We start from the raw sequence: 21,741 nt of genomic DNA, 5'->3' as shown, positions 1-21,741 counted from the left end.
GTGTACATAGCACACAACTACAGTCACACACACACACACACAGTGTACATAGCACACAACTACAGTCAAACACACATGAACACACACACACACACACACACACAGTGTACATAGCACACAACTACAGTCAAACACACATGAACACACACACACACACACACACACACACACAGTGTACATAACACACAACTACAGTCAAACACACACATACCCAGAACTGTATTCAAACCGAGGACAGAAGATGTAGTACACTTTTTTTTTTGTACATTTTCAAAACTCTCAGTACAAATATCCAAAGTGATCACACTTGTAACGCAGCTAGTCATTCTTTCAAAACCTGATGTAATGTTTTCAGTCCACATGATCATCGTTTCAAACACAAGATTATTGTAATCTGTAATGAGAACATTTGGTTTAATCACCAAAACACAACAGTATGATCTTCTTTCAGTTTAGTACTTTTAACAGTCAGTTCATCCAACAGCAAACAATACAAGATACATGTTTCAAATCAGCCTTAGAAGTGCTGAAATTAATATGCTATAGTACTATAAAATACATATTACACAGTTACACATTAGGCAATACACTTACATTACTTACATTTACATAATCTATCATTTCCAAAATATCTCTCCTATGTGTAATCAAGTGAAGGATCAATGAAGACATCCTCAATCATTTGGGCAAATTAGTTTTTATTTTTCAGATATAATTGTAACATAGTTATATTTTCTATAATGTAACTAAATGAGAACAAAACACAACAATTAGTGCACACATTACATTAATTTGGCTCAAGCCTGTCTTGAGCATTTGGCCATAGATTCTCGTCCACATCACAATGAATGTTTTCATTGTTCAAGCACCTTGGAAAAAATCTTTTGGCATGACGAATCCATGCTTGACATTGGTCTACATTGATGTCATCACATGCATCATCCATGGCCTGAAGGAGGGTGGCACGCTCAAGGGGATGGCGATCATAGACCTTCCACCTCCATGCTGAAAAAAATCCCTCAATAGGGTTGAGGAAAGGAGAGTATGGAGGCAGGTAGAGGGTCATGAATCGAGGATGGGTCTGAAAACATGCTTGAACTACCTCTGCGTGGTGAAAACTGACATTGTCCCACACAATTACATATGTGACCCCTTCACCTTGACAGGCCAGCTCAATTTCATTGAGAAACTCAATAAGATGTGTAGCATTATAGGAGCCAAGTAATGGCCTACGTCCTAGGACACCATCTTCAGAGATAGCTGCGCACATAGAGATGTTTCCTCCACGTTGTCCAGGCACTTGGACAGTGGCCCGTTGGCTGATAATGTTACGTCCACGGCGACGAGTTTTGGCAAGGTTAAAGCCCGCTTCATCAACAAAAACGTACTTGTGATGGTTCACATCAGCGTCAAGCACCATAACCCTCTAAAAAATATAATTTGGTTAGTTCTTTTTACAGTGTTGTTCCAATATACATATGATGCAAGTGATGCTTCAAATAGTAACAGTAAAACAATATACAGTATAGTGCTGTACCTGAACATACTCAGCCCTTAGTTGTTTCACCCGGTCATTGTTTCTCTCAAAAGGCACCAGGTAAATGTGTTTCATTGATACCTGGTGCCGCTTTAAAAGGCGGGCTACTGTTGGTAGGCTGATGGATGCCACATTGGCAAAGGTGTCATTGTTCTCCTCAATTGCCTGCTTTATTTCTGACAGCCGTATATCATTCCTGGCCCTCACCATTTCCACCACTGCCAACTCTTGCTGGTCGGTCAGCACACGGCCACGACCACCACTATGGGGTTTTCTGTTAATTCTAAGCATAGAACAGAGAATACTATCAATAGATCATGCTGTACAAATACTGTAACATGTTACTAACATGCATTACAATTTACTGTGAATGTAATAGTATACATCTTCCACATTTACCGGTTTTCTTGGCGAAAGGTTCGGATGATAGAATTGACAGTTTATCTTTTTAGATTTGGCTCAACTAATCTGGCAGCTTCTGCCATAGTAAGGCCTCGGTTCACCACATGATCAACGATGATGGCCCGGACTTCATTAGAGACAACAGTTCTGCCTCCCCCTCTCCGATGACCAACCCTTTGATGGGCCCCATGCCCACCTCTCTGACGGATCCCATGCCCACCTCTCTGACGGATCCCATGCCCACCTCTCTGACGGATCCCTCGTCCACGAGCTCTTCCAATTCCTTGCTGTCTATCCTGGTCCATGTTGAAAGAAATTGACAGTGTTTAGACCCTCACTTTTATATCTAATGACCAATTGTGGTTACCCCATCTGAAATCAATTAGCAATAACAAGTTTTCATCAGGTGTGGTTATTTTACATGTTCTTACAAACACATATTTTATTTCTATAGTTCTCAAAATCCATATACTGTATTGCTGAAATGGAAATATATATGTTTACCAAATGGTTAAGTGATTAACCATTAAGATCAGTTGGATTAAGTGTTGGTCAAATGTATTTGCACAAATCAGATGAGAAGCATATCAAAAGTATTGTGAGCATTGCATTGTGAAAGACAATTACTTCATATGAAAGGTAAGTCTTGATGACACACTGATTAGGTGTGGTGAAAGAGTGAATGTGTAATTTTGTGCGTTGTACTTAGTCAATTGAACATGTGATTACATGTTTGAAAAAAAAAACTTTTTGATGATCTGCTTTGAGTTTTGTACTAACAGTTGTGAGGTTTTACCACATACTTGCGATAATAGTACCAAAGCGAATAAAAAAAACTGTAAAAAAAAGACATTCTCTACATCCAATCCCCAAACCCTAAACTTAACCCCAAGCATAATGAATGGGATCGTGTGTGTGAGGAGGTTCTTACTTTCTAAAGATGTCCTCAAATAAATAGTATAAAACTCAGACTGGTCCTCACTATGACAGCACTTCGAGGTACAGAGATTACAGGATTGATTAGATTAGATTCAACTCTATGGTCATTGAACTGTATAAGTACAGTACAACAAAATGCAGTTAGCATCTAACCAGAAGTGCAAATAGAAGACGGCAGAAAATGTACAATTCTTACGTATATTTATATTACAAGTGGAATGTGTATATGTTCTCACTGTCTTCTATCTACTCTGTATTACAGATGTCCTCAGTAGGGACTATGGTGAGTGATATCTCACACACACACACACACACACACATTACAGATGACATCAATACCCATGGGATTACAGATTTCCTATGGAAGAATGGTATGTCTACAGAGCACACAACTACAGTCAAACACACACACACACACACACAGACACAGTGTACATAGCACACAACTACAGTCAAACACACACACACAGTGTACATAGCACACAACTACAGTCAAACACACATGAACACACACACACACAGTGTACATAGCACACAACTACAGTCAAACACACACACATAGTGTACATAGCACACAACTACAGTCAAAAACACACACACACAGTGTACATAGCACACAACTACAGTCAAACACACATGAACACACACACACACACACACACACAGTGTTCATAGCACACAACTACAGTCAAAAACACACACACTTTCCAAAATATGTCAGCACATATTGTTCTGTTTTCTATCGATTATACCTCACAACTGACTTCAGGAAGGACTATGTTATCTTTCTATTTGTATACATGCATACATTAGTGTGAGTCTCATTGACTCTATGTATCTGTTTATCTACAGGACAACAGAGCTCTGTGCTGGGTAAGTAATGTGGTGTTTACAGGATCCAGTTTTATAACGTCAATAAGAAATAATGTCAGCAGGTGTTTTATTGTTTATCTGTATGTGGTAAAGGGAAGCTGAACAAAACATGAAACCTATTCTGAACTATAGAACTGTGCAAAAGTCATAGGCCACCTGAGAAAATTGTATAAAGCTAATTATTCAGGCAGAAATTATTAATTTGCTTTTAGAAATTATATGACATTATAACAAATATAAAGAAGCATAGTACAATAAAAAGTAGATCAAGATGTAGTACACTTAAAAATAGATATTCTCTACATCCTATCCCCAAACCCTGAACTTAACCCCAAGCATAATGAATGGGATCGTGTGTTTGAGGAGGTTCTTACTTTCTAAAGAATCCCTCACTTAAATAGTATAAAACTCAGACTGGTCCTCACTATGACAGCACTTCGAGGTACAGAGATTACAAGATTGATTAGATTAGATTCAACTCTATGGTCATTAAACAGTATAAGTAGAGTACAACAAAATGCAGTTAGCATCTAACCAGAAGTGCAAATTGAGGAGGGCAGAAAACAAGTATTAAGTATAGTGGATGTTAAAAGTGGAATGTATAGATGTGCAATGAAAGCAAATGCAGTACAAATGGCAATACTAAATGAGCAATAAGGCAAATAGTGGAGGGCAGAAAGTTTACAAGTATTAGGTAAAGTGGGATAATAGTTGTTTGGGTACAAAAGGCATTTGGTCAGTCGGTCCACTCTAACAGCAGGGATTTAGTTGATCTAACACTAATGACTGTGAGGATTTGCTAAACAGACTAGATCTACTAGTTGACCTGTTTATGATGTTCTCACTGTCTTCTATCTACTCCACACACTACAGATGACCTCAGGAAGTATGGTGAGTAATATCTTACATACATGTTTGTTTTTATATCCATGTGGGGACTAAATAATGATGACTTATTTTCCCTGTCCTCTAACCCCAAAATCATCCTAACTCTGATCTCCACCTAGAATATTATGTTACTGTATGACTCAACTCAAATTGTACATTTTACCGTAAACCTAACCTCTTACTGTATGACTTAACTCCAATTAGAGGTTTCACTGTAAACCTAACCTCTTACTGTATGACTTAACTCCAATTGTACGTTTTACCGTAAACCTAACCTCTTACTGTATGACTTAACTCCAATTAGAGGTTTCACTGTAAACCTAACTTCTTACTGTATGACTTAACTCCAATTGTACTTTTTACCGTAAACCTGACCACTAAGCTGGAAATAGTATGTTCCCTTGTGGGGACTGAATTGTAAGTTGAAACACAGTGAACGGATGTTGGACGGGTGTTCAGGACCCTGGAGGGATTTATCAACAGAAATCACAGGAGGAGGAAATCTCTAAACAAAACTGCTGTGGAAGGGAGGTCACCTCATCTGGGGTAGAGGTTTTGGGGGTACGGGTGCCAGCATTTTAAAAGTTAGACAGCCCCTTGTCTCCAGCTGGTGATTCTTCTCTGATTCCTGATTGGTTGAGGCTTCTGCAGCTTTCTCTTCTTCCTACCCAGAACAGTTTCCCTGGTCTCCTCTGATCTTCCCCTAAATAAAGCCTGATGGGGGTACAGATGTCACTCGTTTAATTCCAGTGTTTTCTTACCACGGTAAGATCAGGTAGATTGCGTCAACATACGGCATCAAACTGTGATGCACTATTCCAAACAAATGGGGGAGCTAGAACGCTGAAAATGCTATTAGTTCTCGAAAATAGTTTTCTAAATGACAGTACACACAATGTTCTCCTACAATAATAGGTTATAACGAATTTAAAAGTGAAATGTTTCTAGTTGTAACTTCATCACTGATATAATTACGAAATGTTTTAATGAACAAATACACCGATAGCCTACTGAGAAATAAAGACTATTTGTTTAAACATTTCGAATTATCTTTCGAAATAAGCATTTGAAATAATAAAATACAAAGCAGAACTGTTTATTACGATCCTAGTTTTGAAGTACAGCATGGTAGTAAAACACATCTTATGACAGTTGGTGAATAGGCAGTCAGAGAACTGAAGGTACATGAAGGCTGTGGTAGAAAGCCTACGCTACACAGCTTGCCAGTGGATCACACAACCAGGCCACGGTGAGGGGGAGGAGTCATCTAATAGGGGACATTTTCGCGAGCTGCATGTCATTGGAATGTTTGATGACAGTGGACAAGAAGTTAGCCAGCAATCCATCAAATGCCAAATACGTTTTCCATGACATACAAAATGAGATTTGCTGTATTGGCTGATATGATACGAAATTAAATCAGTGAAGAGGTGAGGGATGCAGAGTACTTTGCTGTTTTGTTGGATGAAAGTAAAGACATCAGTAAAAAGGAACAGATTTCAGTGATCGTGATCGTAATCAATGCCATCTCAGAAAAGCGCACAGATGAAACATGGAAAGAAATCCGAAAGCTGGCGGAAGACCTGTGCGCAAATACAGGATTTGCAACACGGGCTCCACTGCGTGAGAGAAGGCAAACAGCTCGACATCCGGAGGATTTTGTTGTGGATACCCCATTAGAGAGAGCACTCATAGACAGCATGGATTACCTGAAAACGCACTCTTTCTATCCTGTTATAGACAGTTTGGTAATGGAGATGGCGCTTTTCAACAAAGACAAATTATGCACTTAGAGGTGTGCCAGCCCTAAACCCCAAACACACATTTTCTGGACAAACAGCGCATTCCATACCGTCACATGGAATCAGTGAGGAAAACCTGTCTGCAGAGATCTACCTGGCTCGCCGGCTACTGCAAAGGAAAGATGAACAGGGACACACTATCACAATCACTCAGGAGTTCATATCCCTCATGAAGCCTTACAAAGATGCATTTGTAGACTTATACAAACTGATATGCATATCTCTGATATCAGTAAGCTGTGAGCGCAGTTTAACTTGTCTGCGTCGTTTGAAAATCTACCAGAGGAACAGCAGTGGGGACTCTCAAATCAGTAACCTGGTACTGTTGGCAACACTGAGAGAACAAGGACCCTGGACAGTAACACAATTATTGATGCCTTTACACTCAACAAGACAACAGGCAGGTTGTTTTGTTATGAAGATTTCTAATGGTGAGTGCAATTTCCCTCTCTGTTGCCTATTAGAAATGTAATGCATTTGTGGTTGAGGCACAATTTCGGACTCCTTATAGTTATCTATATGCTCATTCATATAACATGTAACAGAATACTGTTGATTTATCAGTGGAGGTGTTAACAAACATAAGTCCTGTGGTTGAATTGTGCACAAACCTGTGTCTGTTAACTGCATATATTTCTTCATTATTTTGTACAGTTTAAAGTTCGGGATAAAGTTCTCTGCCAATCACGGGAATGCAGGGTATGCGTGGTCAGTAAGCCTGCTCGTGGTCGGTGGAGCAGAGGGGGGCAGGTTGTTTAATACATTCTCCCTCTGGTTTGCTGGTTTATTAGACTGCTGCGCAGCGGGTGTGTGTATCTGCCTGTGTACTGTGTGTCTAGGGAAACTATAAATTTAAGAGCACACACACTGAAACGTCGAGCTTCCCCGTAGCACCAACAAAACAACATCTCTGACGCCGCCACCTCCCATCTCCCATCTGTTGCACCAACTACACTGGGTGGTCCAGCTATGGCCTTGAAGTCCATCCATCCATCCATCTTCTTCCGCTTCATCTGGGGCCGGGTCGCGGGGGCAGCAGTCTAAGCAGGGATGCCCAGACTTCCCTCTCCCCAGACACTTCCTCTAGCTCTTCCGGGGGGACACCGAGGCGTTCCCAGGCCAGCCGGGAGACATAGTCCCTCCAGCGTGTCCTAGGTCTTCCCCGGGGTCTCCTCCCGGTGGGACGGGACCGGAACACCTTCCCAGGAAGGCGTTCCGGAGGCATCCGAAACAGATGCCCAAGCCACCTCAGCTGACCCCTCTCGATGTGGAGGAGCAGCGGCTCTACTCTGAGCTCCTCCCGGGTGACCGAGCTTCTCACCCTATCTCTAAGGGAACGCCCAGCCACCCTGCGGAGAAAGCTCATTTCGGCCGCCTGTATCCGGGATCTTGTCCTTTCGGTCATGACCCAAAGCTCATGACCATAGGTGAGAGTAGGAACGTAGATTGACCGGTAAATCGAGAGCTTCGCCTTGCGGCTCAGCTCTTTCTTCACCACGACAGACCGATACATCGACCGCATTACTGCAGAAGCTGCACCGATCCGTCTGTCAATCTCCCGTTCCATCCTTCCCTCACTCGTGAACAAGACGCCTAGATACTTAAACTCCTCCACTTGAGGCAGGCACTCTCCACCAACCTGAAGTGAGCAGGCCACCCTTTTCCGACTGAGGACCATGGCCTCGGATTTGGAGGTACTGATTCTCATCCCCACCGCTTCACACTCGGCTGCAAACCGTCCCAGCGCATGCTGAAGGTCCTGGTTTGAAGAAGCCAACACGACAACATCATCCGCAAAGAGCAGAGACGAAATCGTGTGGTCCCCGAACCTGACACCCCCCGGCCCCTGGCTGCGCCTAGAAATTCTGTCCATAAAAATTATGAACAGAACCGGTGACAAAGGGCAGCCCTGCCGGAGTCCAACATGCACTGGGAACAAGTCTGACTTACTGCCGGCAATGCGGACCAAGCTCCTGCTTCGGTCGTACAGGGACCTGACAGCCCTTAGCAAAGGACCCAGGACCCCATATTCCCGAAGCACTCTCCACAGGATGCCGCGAGGGACACAGTCAAATGCCTTCTCCAAATCCACAAAACACATGTGGATTGGTTGTGCAAACTCCCATGAACCCTCCAACACCCCGTAGAGGGTATAGAGCTGGTCCAGTGTTCCACGGCCCGGACGAAAACCAGACTGTTCCTCCTGAATCCGGGGTTCTACTATCGGCCGTATTCTCCTCTCCAGAACCCTGGCATAGACCTTCCCGGGGAGGCTGAGAAGTGTGATCCCCCTGTAGTTGGAACACACCCTCCGGTCCCCCTTCTTAAAAAGAGGGACCACCACCCCGGTCTGCCATCCCAAAGGCACTGTCCCCGACCGCCACGCGATGTTGCACAGGCGTGTCAACCAAGACAGCCCCACAACATCCAGAGACTTGAGGTATTCAGGGCGGATCTCATCCACCCCCGGTGCCTTGCCACCGAGGAGTTTCTTGACCACCTCAGTGACTTCAGCCCGGGTGATGGACGAGTCCACCTCTGAGCCCTCATCCTCTGCTTCCTCAATGGAAGATGTGACGGCGGGATTGAGGAGATCCTCGAAGTACTCCTTCCACCGCCCGACGACATCCCCAGTTGAGGTCAACAGCTGCCCACCTCTACTGTAAACAGCGTTGGTAGGGCACTGTTTCCCTCTCCTGAGGCGCCGGACGGTTTGCCAGAATCTCTTCGAGGCCAGCCGATAGTCCTTCTCCATGGCCTCACCGAACTCCTCCCAGGCCCGAGTTTTTGCCTCCACAACCACCCGGGCTGCAGTCCGCTTGGCCAGTCGGTACCCGTCAGCTGCCTCAGGAGTCCCACAAGCCAACCAGGCCTGATAGGACTCCTTCTTCAGCTTGACGGCATCCCTTACTTCCGGTGTCCACCACCGGGTTCGGGGATTGCCGCCTCGACAGGCACCGGAGACCTTACGTCCACAGCTCCGAACGGCCGCTTCGACAATGGCGGTGGAGAACATGGTCCACTCGGACTCAATATCTCCAGCCTCCCTTGGGATCCAGTCGAAGCTCTGTCGGAGGTGGGAGTTAAAGATCTCTCTGACTGGAGACTCGGCCAGACGTTCCCAGCAGACCCTTACAGTACGCTTGGGCCTGCCTAGTCTGTCCAGCTTCCTCCCCCGCCATCGGATCCAACTCACCACCAGGTGGTGATCAGTTGACAGCTCCGCCCCTCTCTTCACCCGAGTGTCCAAGACATACGGCCGCAGATCAGATGAAACGACAACAAAGTCGATCATCGACCTGCGGCCTAGGGTGTCCTGGTGCCATGTGCACTGATGGACACCCTTATGCTTGAACATGGTGTTCGTTATGGACAAACTGTGACTAGCACAGAAGTCCAATAACTGAACACCACTCGGGTTCAGATCAGGGGGGCCGTTCCTCCCAATCACACCCCTCCAGGTGTCACTGTCGTTGCCCACGTGGGCGTTGAAGTCCCCCAGTAGAACGATAGAGTCCCCAGTTGGAGCACTTTCCAGCACCCCTCCCAGAGACTCCAAGAAGGTCGGGTACTCTGCACTGCCGTTCGGCCCATAGGCACAAACAACAGTGAGAGCCCTATCCCCGACCCGTAGGCGCAGGGAAACGACCCTCTCGTTCACCGGGGTAAACTCCAACACATGGCGGCAGAGCTGGGGAGCTATAAGCAAACCCACACCAGCCCGCCGCCTCTCACCATGGGCAACTCCAGAGTGGTGAAGAGTCCATCCTCTCTCAAGGAGTGTGGTTCCAGAGCCCAAGCCGTGCGTAGAGGTGATTCCGACTACCTCCAGTCGGAACCTCTCGACCTCACGCACTATCTCAGGCTCCTTCCCCGCCAGCGAGGTGACGTTCCACGTCCCTAGAGCTAGTTTCCGTGTCCAGGGATCGGGTTGCCTAGGCCCCTGCCTTCGACTGCCGCCCGATCCTCTACGCACCGACCCCTTATGGTCCCTCCTGTGGGTGGTGAGCCCACGGGAAGGCGGCCCCACGTCGCTCCTTCGGGCTATGCCCGGCCGGGCCCCATGGGGAAAGGCCCGGCCACCAGGCGCTCGCGTGCGAGCCCCAACCCCGGGCCTGGCTCCAGGGTGGGGCCCCGGCTGCGCCATACCGGGCGACGTCACGGAACTCAAATAATTTTTCATCATTAAGGGGTGTTTTGAACCGCTCTTAGTCTGACCCGTCGCCTAGGACCTGTTTGCCTTGGGAGACCCTACCAGGGGCATATAGCCCCAGACAACATAGCTCCTAGGGTCACTCGGGTACTCAAACCCCTCCACCACCCCTCCACCGCCTTGAAGTCGGTTTTGTTTATTTGTAGTTGGCGAGTCCACACATCTAATATAGTAAAACTATCTAATTTAGCATTATTGGGTGTTAGGTACAACTCTTATTATTTCTTAGTTCATTATCTGTATTTTACAATTCTATAACCTAATTAACATAAACCTTTAATAACTTCCTATCCAGATGACAGGCATCTCTAAAACTCTTGCATTTTGTTCACTGACTTTCCTTGTCTAGGTTACACCCCTTAGATTTTCCATTTTCAATTTAATAGATTTTTAGCAAGTTTATTTATATAGCACAATTCATATACAGAAGCAAATTAATGTGCTTTACAAAGAAATTTATAAAACATAGAATAAGGAAATAGAATAAAAACATAGGAAGCTATAAAAGCTGCAATGCTAAACAGTGCGGTTAAGTTCAAGTGCTCCATCATAGGCGTGTGAAAAGAGAAGTGTTTTTAACCTGGATTTAAAATTGATATGTTTGGGGCACATCTAAGATCTTCTGGTAGTTTATTCCAGTTGTTTGCAGCATAACTGCTGAATGCATCTTGTCCATGTTTAGTTTGGACTCTGGGCTCTATTAGCTAATCTAAGAGCCCTGCTCAGTTTATATTCTTCAGACATATCAGAAATGTATTCGGGTCCTAAACCATTCAGTGATTTATAAACTAAAAGCACCACTTTAAAATCTATTCTGTAACTGACTGGAAGCCAATGCAAAGATTTAAGAACCGAAGTGATGTGTTCAGTTCTCTTGGTCCTGGTTAACATTCTAGCAGCAGCATTCTGAATGAGCTGCAGTTGTTTTACTGTCTTTTTGGGGAGTCCAGTTAAAAGGCCATTACAGAAGTGAACCTTATTAGAGATAAAAGCACTTTTTCTGTCCACTGAACACAATTAGTGCAACCAGTATTCAGGGGACAATATTTTTTCTATATTTCCATTCAATCAAAGGAGAAATGCAAACATTTATTTTACCTAAATTATTAAATAGGACAACAAGTAGAGGTCAGTGTTTGGAAGTCGCAAGCTTGATTTCTACTTCTCCATAGTTGAACATAAACCTCTCTGTGAAGTGCCTCAGAGGAAGGGGTTTTGGGTAACTGTAGCTCACAGAGGAGCTTTTATGCCTCCCAATACTTACCAATGTGTTGTGTTTTCTGGGATGCTGGGGGTCAAACAAACAGTGACCCCCAGCATCATATCTGATGAACATGGAGGGATTCAATACATTCACTACCTTCTTTCTCCTGTCCATGTTTCTGCTCTCAATGCAATGAGCAGTGCTACATCTCTTTGTTTACAACTTTTTACCATTTCCGTTTGCAAGCTCAAGCCTCTGGCCTTTTCCTTCGATCAGAGGTTGAAATGTTGAAGTAGCAGAGCATCTGGGTTGTACCATTCATTAGTCATTAGTGTGTTATGAGGAGAGACACAGGGAACTGATATCAGATGAGTGTTCAGTGTCCTGGAGGGATTTATCAACAGAAATGACAGGAGGAGGAATCTCCAAACAAGACTGCTGTGGACGGGAGGCTGGTTCATCTGGGGTCACCTCACTGGTGGAGGTTTAGTTGTTTTGGGGGCCAGTTGTTTAGTTGTTTGGGTGACCTGTGTTCCCCTCATCTCCAGTTGGGGATTCTTCTGTCTCCTAGTTTGTTGAGGCTTCTGCACCTTCCACTTCTTCTTCTCTTCCTGTCCAAATTGTTTCCCTGGTCTCCTTTAATCTGCCCCTAAACAAAGTCAGATGGGGGCAGGTGGGCCTGGTTTAGGGGAAGCTGCCAAACTGTGTTCAGGTCCAGTTGGGGTTTTGTCCCATTAGTAATGACAGGCCTTGCTGAGATATTTCAACCCAGTCTGCTGGAAGTGATAGGGCCGAGGCTTGTATCCTGGTAACAATATCACATGATTGATGGCGTTTGAAGCTTCTTGTGGTGTATTTGAATGATCACTCTGTGTTCTATTAAGTTAGACTGTTCATGATGCTTATGGATGGATTGCTCATGCCTGGTAGTTGTTCTGGGTCTGTCAGAGTAAAGAGCAAGATGTTAAACCTTCAGCCTCGATTCTGTACCATTATTGAAAGTAAATGTTATAACGTGTTTTAAGGTACATCCACCCTCCACTCAGGTAACATTACATTAATAACAGGTAAAATACAACACTTCAGACCAATGATCCAAGCAATCATGTGACAGTGTTTTAAAGACATGGTGCTTCCAAACATATGTGACTAAACTAACCTAGTCAACAGTCTAATTATCTAAAACTAATGACATTCACAAATTAACCGGTGAATGTAAAAACATTTCTCCTACACGTCATTCATTATCAGTAACAAGTGGGTATCCACAATACTGTAGGGTATTGTTAGAATGGTCTTACATATTTGGTAGAGACATCAGCTGGCTGACAGGCTAGCTCAACGTGTGGAGCTGTGGATGGATATGTCACTATCTTAGAAAGCCTGGTTCCAGTCCCAGACAGACACATGGCACATGTAAGGCTCAACCTGTACAGAGCACATGCCCCTTTGCTACCTAGTGGTCCTTCCAATTGACATGTGCCCCTTTGCTACCTAGTGGTCCTTCCAATTGACATGTGCCCGTCCGTCTCTGTGACATGCGTCGCCCTGTCTGATGTCTGATAACCAGGTGATTAATGAGGTCTCATGGAGATGTATCATTCAGATGTATGATCACCAGGTGATTAATGATGTCTCATAGAGATGTATCATTCAGATGTATGATCACCAGGTGATTAATGATGTCTCATAGAGATGTATCATTCAGATGTATGATCACCAGGTGATTAATGACGTCTCATAGAGATGTATCATTCAGATGTATGATCACCAGGTGATTAATGTCGTCTCATAGAGATGTATCATTCAGATGTATGATCACCAGGTGATTAATGACGTCTGAAGCTTTGTTTGATCCTTGTCTTTTTCAAAGCGGACTGCAGATGTCATTCTCCACTGACTGGCACCAGGACTTTCCTTCATGCCAAGTTATTTACGAGTGCTTCCTATATATTACACATGAATGACCTCTATTGGTCACCATATTTAGTCATTCATTTTTTTAAATTTTTTTAGCATTGTAAGTCCAGCAGTGGAGCAGCAGGTTGATTCACCGACTCTCAAAAAACATCTTGTTGTCGTGTGAGATCAAATCCAGATCATGTTACACTTTAAGAGTGCAAACAATACTGTTTATTGTTGTTTAAATAATTTATTCCTGACCAGCAGGTGTCTCCACTGCGCAGTGAGTTCAAAAGCCTCTAGACAATGAATTATTAATTGGTCCAATTTGACGAAATCCTCAACTGCTTCAGAAAGCCTTGATTTCCCATCACTACCTATCATTACCCAATACTGCTGAAGGAGGGCTTCTCTGAACCACACTAATTAATGTAGTAAAACAATCATCACACACACACACAAACATACACACACACACACACACACACACACACACACATACATACACACACACGTGACTCTAATATTACACACACATTACTGTAAGGTTTTAATCAACAGAAAATGTGTCCCATCTGAACATGATGAAAGTCCTTTTATCCACACAAAACACCATTATTTTCAGTGTTATTTCAACCAGCAGCATTGAAATATCCTGACAGATGAAGGGAAATCACTTTAATCTGCCCTACTGTCATTATACTGTATACTGCTGGTATGTTAACATCCATTATGTCAATCAGAAGGAATTATTATACTTCATAGTATGAGAGTGGTTTGAAGATCACATATATACTCAGTAGTTTATAATACCATTCATCATTGTTATAACCAACTGACTCTCTTTATATTTCAGTTTTTGAAGCCATCAGAAGACATGCAGGTCAGTGTGTTTCTCTCCACCAGAGTTACTATGTGACTGTATTTATACTGACCTCTGGACCATCTGGTCTAAACTCATAAATACTTTACAATACAGAGTAGTAACCTGTTTTAACTATCATTTATTTACCTAAATGTTGTACTTTGATCATCAGTCATGTGTCTTTGACAGCTATCAGCATATATGTCATATATCAAATATGAATAAATAGTATATTAACATAAGAGGTGACCTGGATGTTCTGTTATCTCTACCTAAACCACACATGAACCACTAATACTGGATGTTCTGTTATCTCGACCTAAACCACACATGAACCACTAATACTGGATGTTCTGTTATCTCTACCTAAACCACACATGAACCACTAATACTGGATGTTCTGTTATCTCTACCTAAACCACACATGAACCACTAATACTGGATGTTCTGTTATCTCTACCTAAACCACACATGAACCACTAATACTGGATGTTCTGTTATCTCTACCTAAACCACACATGAACCACTAATACTGGATGTTCTGTTATCTCTACCTAAACCACACATGAACCACTAATACTGGATGTTCTGTTATCTCTACCTAAACCACACATGAGCCACTAATACTGGATGTTCTGTTATCTCTACCTAAACCACACATGAACCACTAATACTGGATGTTCTGTTATCTCTACCTAAACCACACATGAACCACTAATACTGGATGTTCTGTTATCTCTACCTAAACCACACAAGAACCACTAATACTGGATGTTCTGTTATCTCTACCTAAACCACACATGAACCACTAATACTGGAAGACTCATGTGTCAGAGATCAACACAGTAAATGTTGTCCTCCACTTGTATTTTCTCCACTGATGTTGATGTCATGATGTCATTGTATTTATCATAGTGTTTCTCTCCACAGTGGATGTGACTCTAGATCCTGATACTGCACATCCCAACCTCATCCTGTCTGATGACGGGAAACAAGTGAGACGTGGAGACATAGACCAGAATCTCCCTGACAACCCAAAGAGGTTTACATATTATCCCTGGGTCCTGGGTAAGGAGGGCTTCTCCTCAGGGAGATTCTACTATGAGGTTCAGGTGAAGGAGAAGACTAAGTGGACTATGGGAGTGGCCAGAGAGTCAGTCTACAGGAAGGGGATGATTACACAGAGTCCTGGAAATGGATACTGGACTGTGTGGCTGTGGGATGGAGAGTATCAGGCTCTCACTGACACCCCTGTCACCCTCCCTCTGAGAGAGGAGCCCCAGAAGGTGGGGGTGTTTGTGGATTATGAGGAGGGACAGGTCTCCTTCTTCAATGTGGAGGCCAGGAGTCACATCTACTCTTTCACTGGTCAAAACTTCAATGAGAAACTCTATCCTTACTTCTACACTTATCACAACCCACTGGTCATCTGTCCTCTACATCTTACTGACTGACTGTTTTAAATCAGACAACCAGAAATCAGACAGACAATCAGAAATCCAGGATGGAGAACAGTTGGCAAGAATATGAAATATGAGAACATTTATGTGAGACCGTTGATGTTTCTAGTACCCATACTATGTGATTTGTGTGGAATTATATGAATGTATGTTTCATTGGAAGTTAAATGTGCCTATCAATCAATCACATGTATTTATAAAGCCCTTTTTACATCAGCAGTTGTCACAAAGTGCTTTTACAAAATACCCGGCCTTAAACCCCAAGGAGCAAACAACAGTAGTGTTGAATATCTAGATAATGAGAACAACAGAAACATCTGTGTTTAGATTCTCTCTCAGTTGGTCACACTCTGCCAACCCCATTAATGTGAAATGTTTATATTGACCATTTAACATGGGGGTCCTTTGGGGGTTTTGTGGAAATATGATCTGTGTCAGGTAGACACCCCCTTCATTGTATTTACCAGCTAGCAACCATCTTTACACTAATATTGATTTGAACAGCCAAGAGGAAACACTTACTGCAATAGTTTTAATAAAATGTGAATTCTGTCCCTTGACTTTCGACGGGTTTGTGATTAACAACAGAGATCACTATACAAAAAGACTGTTTGTCTTACATTTATTACTGTGTTTGTTGTCTCTCTGTTCTGTTGTGTGTTTTTAGCAGCAGCAAAATATTATATATTAGTTGGTTTATAAATACTCATCTGTTAATTACTTTTCAGGGGAGGAGAGATGAAGGGAAGGAGGAAGGAGATTAACATGGATGGAGAGAAGGGATGAGAGATTGATGGAAGGGATGAGAGATTGATGGAAGGGATGAGAGATTGATGGAAGGGATGAGAGGTTGATGGAAGGGATGAGAGATTGATGGAAGGGATGAGAGAGAGAAGAGAAGCAGGGAGGGGGAGAGAGGGAAGGTGTAGAGAGGGTGGAGGAAAGGATGGATGGAGAGATTCAGAGATGAGAGAGGGAGAGAATGGATGGAGGACGAGGAAGGAAGGAGCAAGAGAGAGAAGAGGGACAGAGGGCAAGAAGGAAATACAGAATTAAAAATTCAGGTACGAAGGAAGGAGGTGAGGAGGGTGAGGGAGGAGGGTGAGGGAGGTGGGTGAGGGAGGAGGGTGAGGGAGGAGGAATCTGAATCAGAGTTGATTTGGGTTCAGGTGTTCAACCCATCAGTTCTCCCCAACTAATTAATGTGCCAGAGGGAGTTGCCATGTTTCACTAATTATAGAGAACAGAGAGGCTTTATTTGGATAGTTGATATGTAGATGCTTTACAGACTGTCTACAGACCACCAATAACATTTAAATTAACTACTAACACCCACACTTACTTTAATCCTCATCTAATCCCTAAACGTAACCCTTTCCCAAACAGTTATTCTAAATCTAACACTAACCTTAACCTTATCAATCATGAACTGTGTTTGTTGATGGGGTGAATATCTGTAGGATCTCTACAAATGGTCGTTTTTACTAAATAAACTGTAACCAAGTGAACAAGTGAAACACTTCAGGAAAGACAACTGGGATGAACACAACATAGGAGTCTGGAGGGACAAGAATCCCCGGGGAGCAACAGAGAACCTGCAGAACCAAGGACTGACCTCCTCATAGGAGGAAGCAGAGAGAAGGGAGCGGAGGAACGTCTACCAGCAGGAGAACAGTAGAAGAACCCCTATAGTGGAACCTCCTCCCTAAAGATCATTTCTACTGTCACACCGGTCAACAAATGTCCCTCCATCCACAAGCCTGCTGTTATGTCATTACTAAACAACACAAGGAAATGTCCATCAGTCAGATCATCACCAAAAGGCTGTCCTTGTATCTAGCTGGAGAAACTGATCTGGGGTCTGTTTTCTATTTTCCTAATAAATGGTGAGGATGAGGGGAAGCTGATCCCAGATCTGTATTTAGGGAAAACCTCACCCTGATCATTAGATTAGATTCAACTATATTGTCATTGAAGAAGTACAGTACAATGAAATGCAGTTAACATCTAACCAGAAGTGCAAATAGAAGAGGGCAGGAAATGCTGTGATGGGGAGAGAAGACACTCTCTCCTCTGGTTCCGTCTCCTCCTCCTCCTCGTCATCTTCCTCCCTCCCTGCTCCCAGTTCTGGGTCCTGTGTAAGTGATCTGAGGGTACCATGCCAGCTGGTACTGGATGTCCTGTTCCCAGATTCACCTGGTCCTCCCAGCTCCTCACCCCCAACAGGGAACCTCTCTTGGGGGGGGCAGAAAGGCCAGGGGGGCCCTGAAATGGGAGGATGGGCTCCAGGCTGGTTAGCTTACAGTGTCCTCGTTCTGCCAGCTCCATCTCGTTGAACACAGAGAAGTCTGCAAACCCTGGCTCCTGGCTGGGGCCTCTCAGACCAGCTGGTACAAGACCTGTGGAGAATGAATGGATCACAAATATTACTACACATTTAACAACTATCACACCTGAAACTGAAAAAAAGTGTGGAAAAACCCCATTACCCCCTGGTACACAAAACCCCCTGACAAGTCAGCTGAGCCCTGATGTTGTGGTTAAATCTAAAGGCCTTGGTGAACTCTTATCCCTCACAGGGTTGTAGGCTACATGTTCCATGCTCATTCACACTAGTGCATTACATTTGACTAGGTCAGAAGTTGAGCACTACAGTGTACAGAACATTGTGAGTGCACTGTACCTGTTTAACGGCCAGCAATAATAATAAATAATTATAAAAAGGCCCGGCGCCAGGATGAAGTTTGTCTGTTTATCGATCTCCTCCGGGTGTGTTTCAGTCCTAAATACAACTGAATACAAAAACACTAAGCCCCTTAAGACCCTCATGGTGCCTTGGGCAGGGAATGATCGTGTAGGTGACTGTATCGATGCCTGTTCAAAACGCTGCAAACGTAAATAAATCGTTCCATTGTTCATTTTGTCATTCTTATTTGTGTCATGATCACGTTTAATGTGTTTGTACTTAGACTATGTATAGCCTGTACGGGAAACAGTTTGAGATGTTTGTTGACCCTGCAGCTCGAACGCAGAGTGGATACGGTCGTTAGTTGTGGTAGAGTGCAGTGCGCACAAATTAACTTGTGATACAACATCTGCATCTACCATCGGTCATGTTTTATATTCATATCCTTTCATCATTCACACCTACCAAAATCAAATCCTCAACATAGGCAACACAACAGGTGTGGTGTAATAAACACCATATAAGGACCTTTTCTCCTTAAGATACATGATATGTGGAAATGCTATAACAAATGACATGAACCTCTCATACAACCATGACTACATCTACTGTATCTGAATCAATGAACATTTAGGATTGCTAAACATGTGTCCAGTGTCCCTGGTGGCGAACTGCCCCAGCAGCGACATCATGTTTTACAAGGTTAAGCTAAGAACAAAAACAAATAAATCGTACACACACCTCAAGTTCAGATATCAAGGTACTGAAAAGGTAAAACATCCTACTCACCCTGCCAGACCTCGGTCATTGTATAGCGCCCAGCAATGGATAGATACGCATTCACAATCTATGTGAATCTATGTAAATGCATTCTTTAGGGTGTATTTTGCCTTTTGGCAGGTGGATGTTCCTCCAGCTGTTGGTGAAGTGCATGTTTGTGTGCATGTTGTGATGACCCAGCCAGTGGATCCAACAATTTCTTCAATTTGGCAGGGATCCTCTCCTCTGGCTGGACATAATGTATTAAATGGTCCATGTTGATGTTGATTTGTTTTCTCCCCCTGACTGCCATAAGGTCAGCTGGTTTCCCCTGCAGTAGAAGGATTTTAAAGGGTCCCAGCATATCTGACTCCAGCTTGCCCCTTTTCCTTGCTCCTGTCTAACATTCTTACGGAGAACTAAATCCCCTACTTGAAAATCATCCTCCTGGCCTCTCTTGTTTTCTTTTTCAGATCCTGTCCTGGCTTTTCTTTACATTGGCCTTTACTTCTTCACATACAGAGTCCAGCCTATGGAGGCTTTTTCAGGTGTCCTCCATCTGTATCAGGCTTTGTCTTCTATGTCCTGCCGCAAATCACAGTAAGGAAGTAGAGAATATGTACAGTATGTATGTATGTACGTATGTATATAAATGGGAACATTGCGCAGTCTTACTTCATACTCTTTTTCCACCTCTGAGGGGTACCTCGCCTCCCTCCCAAACATTAGCAAGTATGGGCTGTACTTTGTCATCATCCACTTCTTTGATTCCCAGCCTCTGACACAACCCATAGTTGACCTTTACCATGAGATGTTGGACAAACATTAAACCAGTCAGCACAGCACTAGACCTACTTTCACAATGGAGACACAGAATGTATCGTTACTGTACCTTGTTGCAAAACTCTGAGCCCTGGTCTGTGAGCAGTTTTTAATTGGTTACAATTCTTAGTTGACACTAATTTTTTTAACTGTTGTTTTGGAAAGAGTACATTTTGTCTAATTTGAAATAATGTAGAATTTCTTCAGACAGAAAATCTCGGATCTGCTGATGTCCTTAAAATGGGGTCCAGGATCCACCTCCCAGAATCCTTTACTAGACCCCAACACAGAGTTAAATTCACATAAACCCCAGTATGTGTTAAATCTAATTAAGTCACTTTGGACAGAAGTCTGTTTTTAACAGTATGATCAAACGATAGAAACCACAATTTTTAGAAAGACAATGTGTGTATCCCAAATGGGCCCTAATACACTCATATTGACCAGGGTCCTATGGAACATGTAGGGAATAGGGAACCATTTGGGACACAATCCTTTGTCTTTAATTAGAGTAAACAATGCATTCATTCTAAATGACTTGATGTTTCTATGACCGGTTCTCTTCACTAATACTGAATGAGTCCTGAAGGATTAACACTACAACTAATGAACATGAATCAATACAGGATGGATGAGGTAGCTGATAAGGAAGAAAAACAAAGAACCTGAGGATTCCACAGTATTAACTGAAGAGACTGTGAAAGACAGTGGTGAACACATCTACTCTAGAGAGACAGTGAAAGACAGTGGTGAACACATCTACTCTAGAGAGACAGGGAAAGACAGTGGTGAACACATCTACACTAGATAGACAGGGAAAGACAGTGGTGAACACATCTACTCTAGAAAGACAGGGAAAGACAGTGGTGAACACATCTACACTAGAGAGACAGGGAAAGACAGTGGTGAACACATCTCCACTAGAGAGTCAGGGAAAGACAGTGGTGAACACATCTACACAAGAGACAGGGAAAGACAGTGGTGAACACATCTCCACTAGAGAGACAGGGAAAGACAGTGGTGAACACATCTACACTAGAGAGACAGGGAAAGACAGTGGTGAACACATCTACACTAGAGAGACAGGGAAAGACAGTGGTGAACACATCTACACTAGATAGACAGGGAAAGACAGTGGTGAACACATCTACATTAGAGAGTGTGATGGTAATTCCATCGAACGACACTATTAAAGGAGTAAGAAACAGAGACCAAATTCTCTTGGCACAATTTAACCATTTTATTATTATTTTCAAATAAGAGAGACGCGTCAAACGCTTACAGACATAATCATCCAAGGAGTCTCTAATGTGATACATGAACAGCTCGTATTTATCACAGTTAAAAGGGGTGTGGAAAGTTGTTGTCCTAACTCAACAGAGCACATTC

At 43.4% G+C, this 21,741-nt stretch overlaps 1 protein-coding gene across 1 annotated transcript in view; it reads left to right on the top strand.

Annotated features, from left to right (window-relative positions):
* Positions 1-16,213, top strand: part of LOC105010157 (butyrophilin subfamily 1 member A1) — a 30,193-nt gene extending 13,980 nt beyond the window's left edge. The window contains exons 9-13 of the mRNA XM_034292508.1: positions 3,141-3,161; positions 3,731-3,751; positions 4,625-4,642; positions 14,617-14,643; positions 15,556-16,213. Of these exons, the coding sequence (XP_034148399.1) occupies positions 3,141-3,161; positions 3,731-3,751; positions 4,625-4,642; positions 14,617-14,643; positions 15,556-16,079 (611 nt within the window). The 3' untranslated portion in view covers positions 16,080-16,213. The remainder of the gene's footprint in view (positions 1-3,140; positions 3,162-3,730; positions 3,752-4,624; positions 4,643-14,616; positions 14,644-15,555) is intronic.
* The last annotated feature ends 5,528 nt before the right edge of the window (positions 16,214-21,741 follow it).

This window comes from Esox lucius, chromosome 5 (assembly GCF_011004845.1).
Source record: "Esox lucius isolate fEsoLuc1 chromosome 5, fEsoLuc1.pri, whole genome shotgun sequence".
Lineage (NCBI taxonomy): Eukaryota > Metazoa > Chordata > Actinopteri > Esociformes > Esocidae > Esox > Esox lucius.
This window is presented reverse-complemented; position numbering and strand designations above follow the sequence as displayed.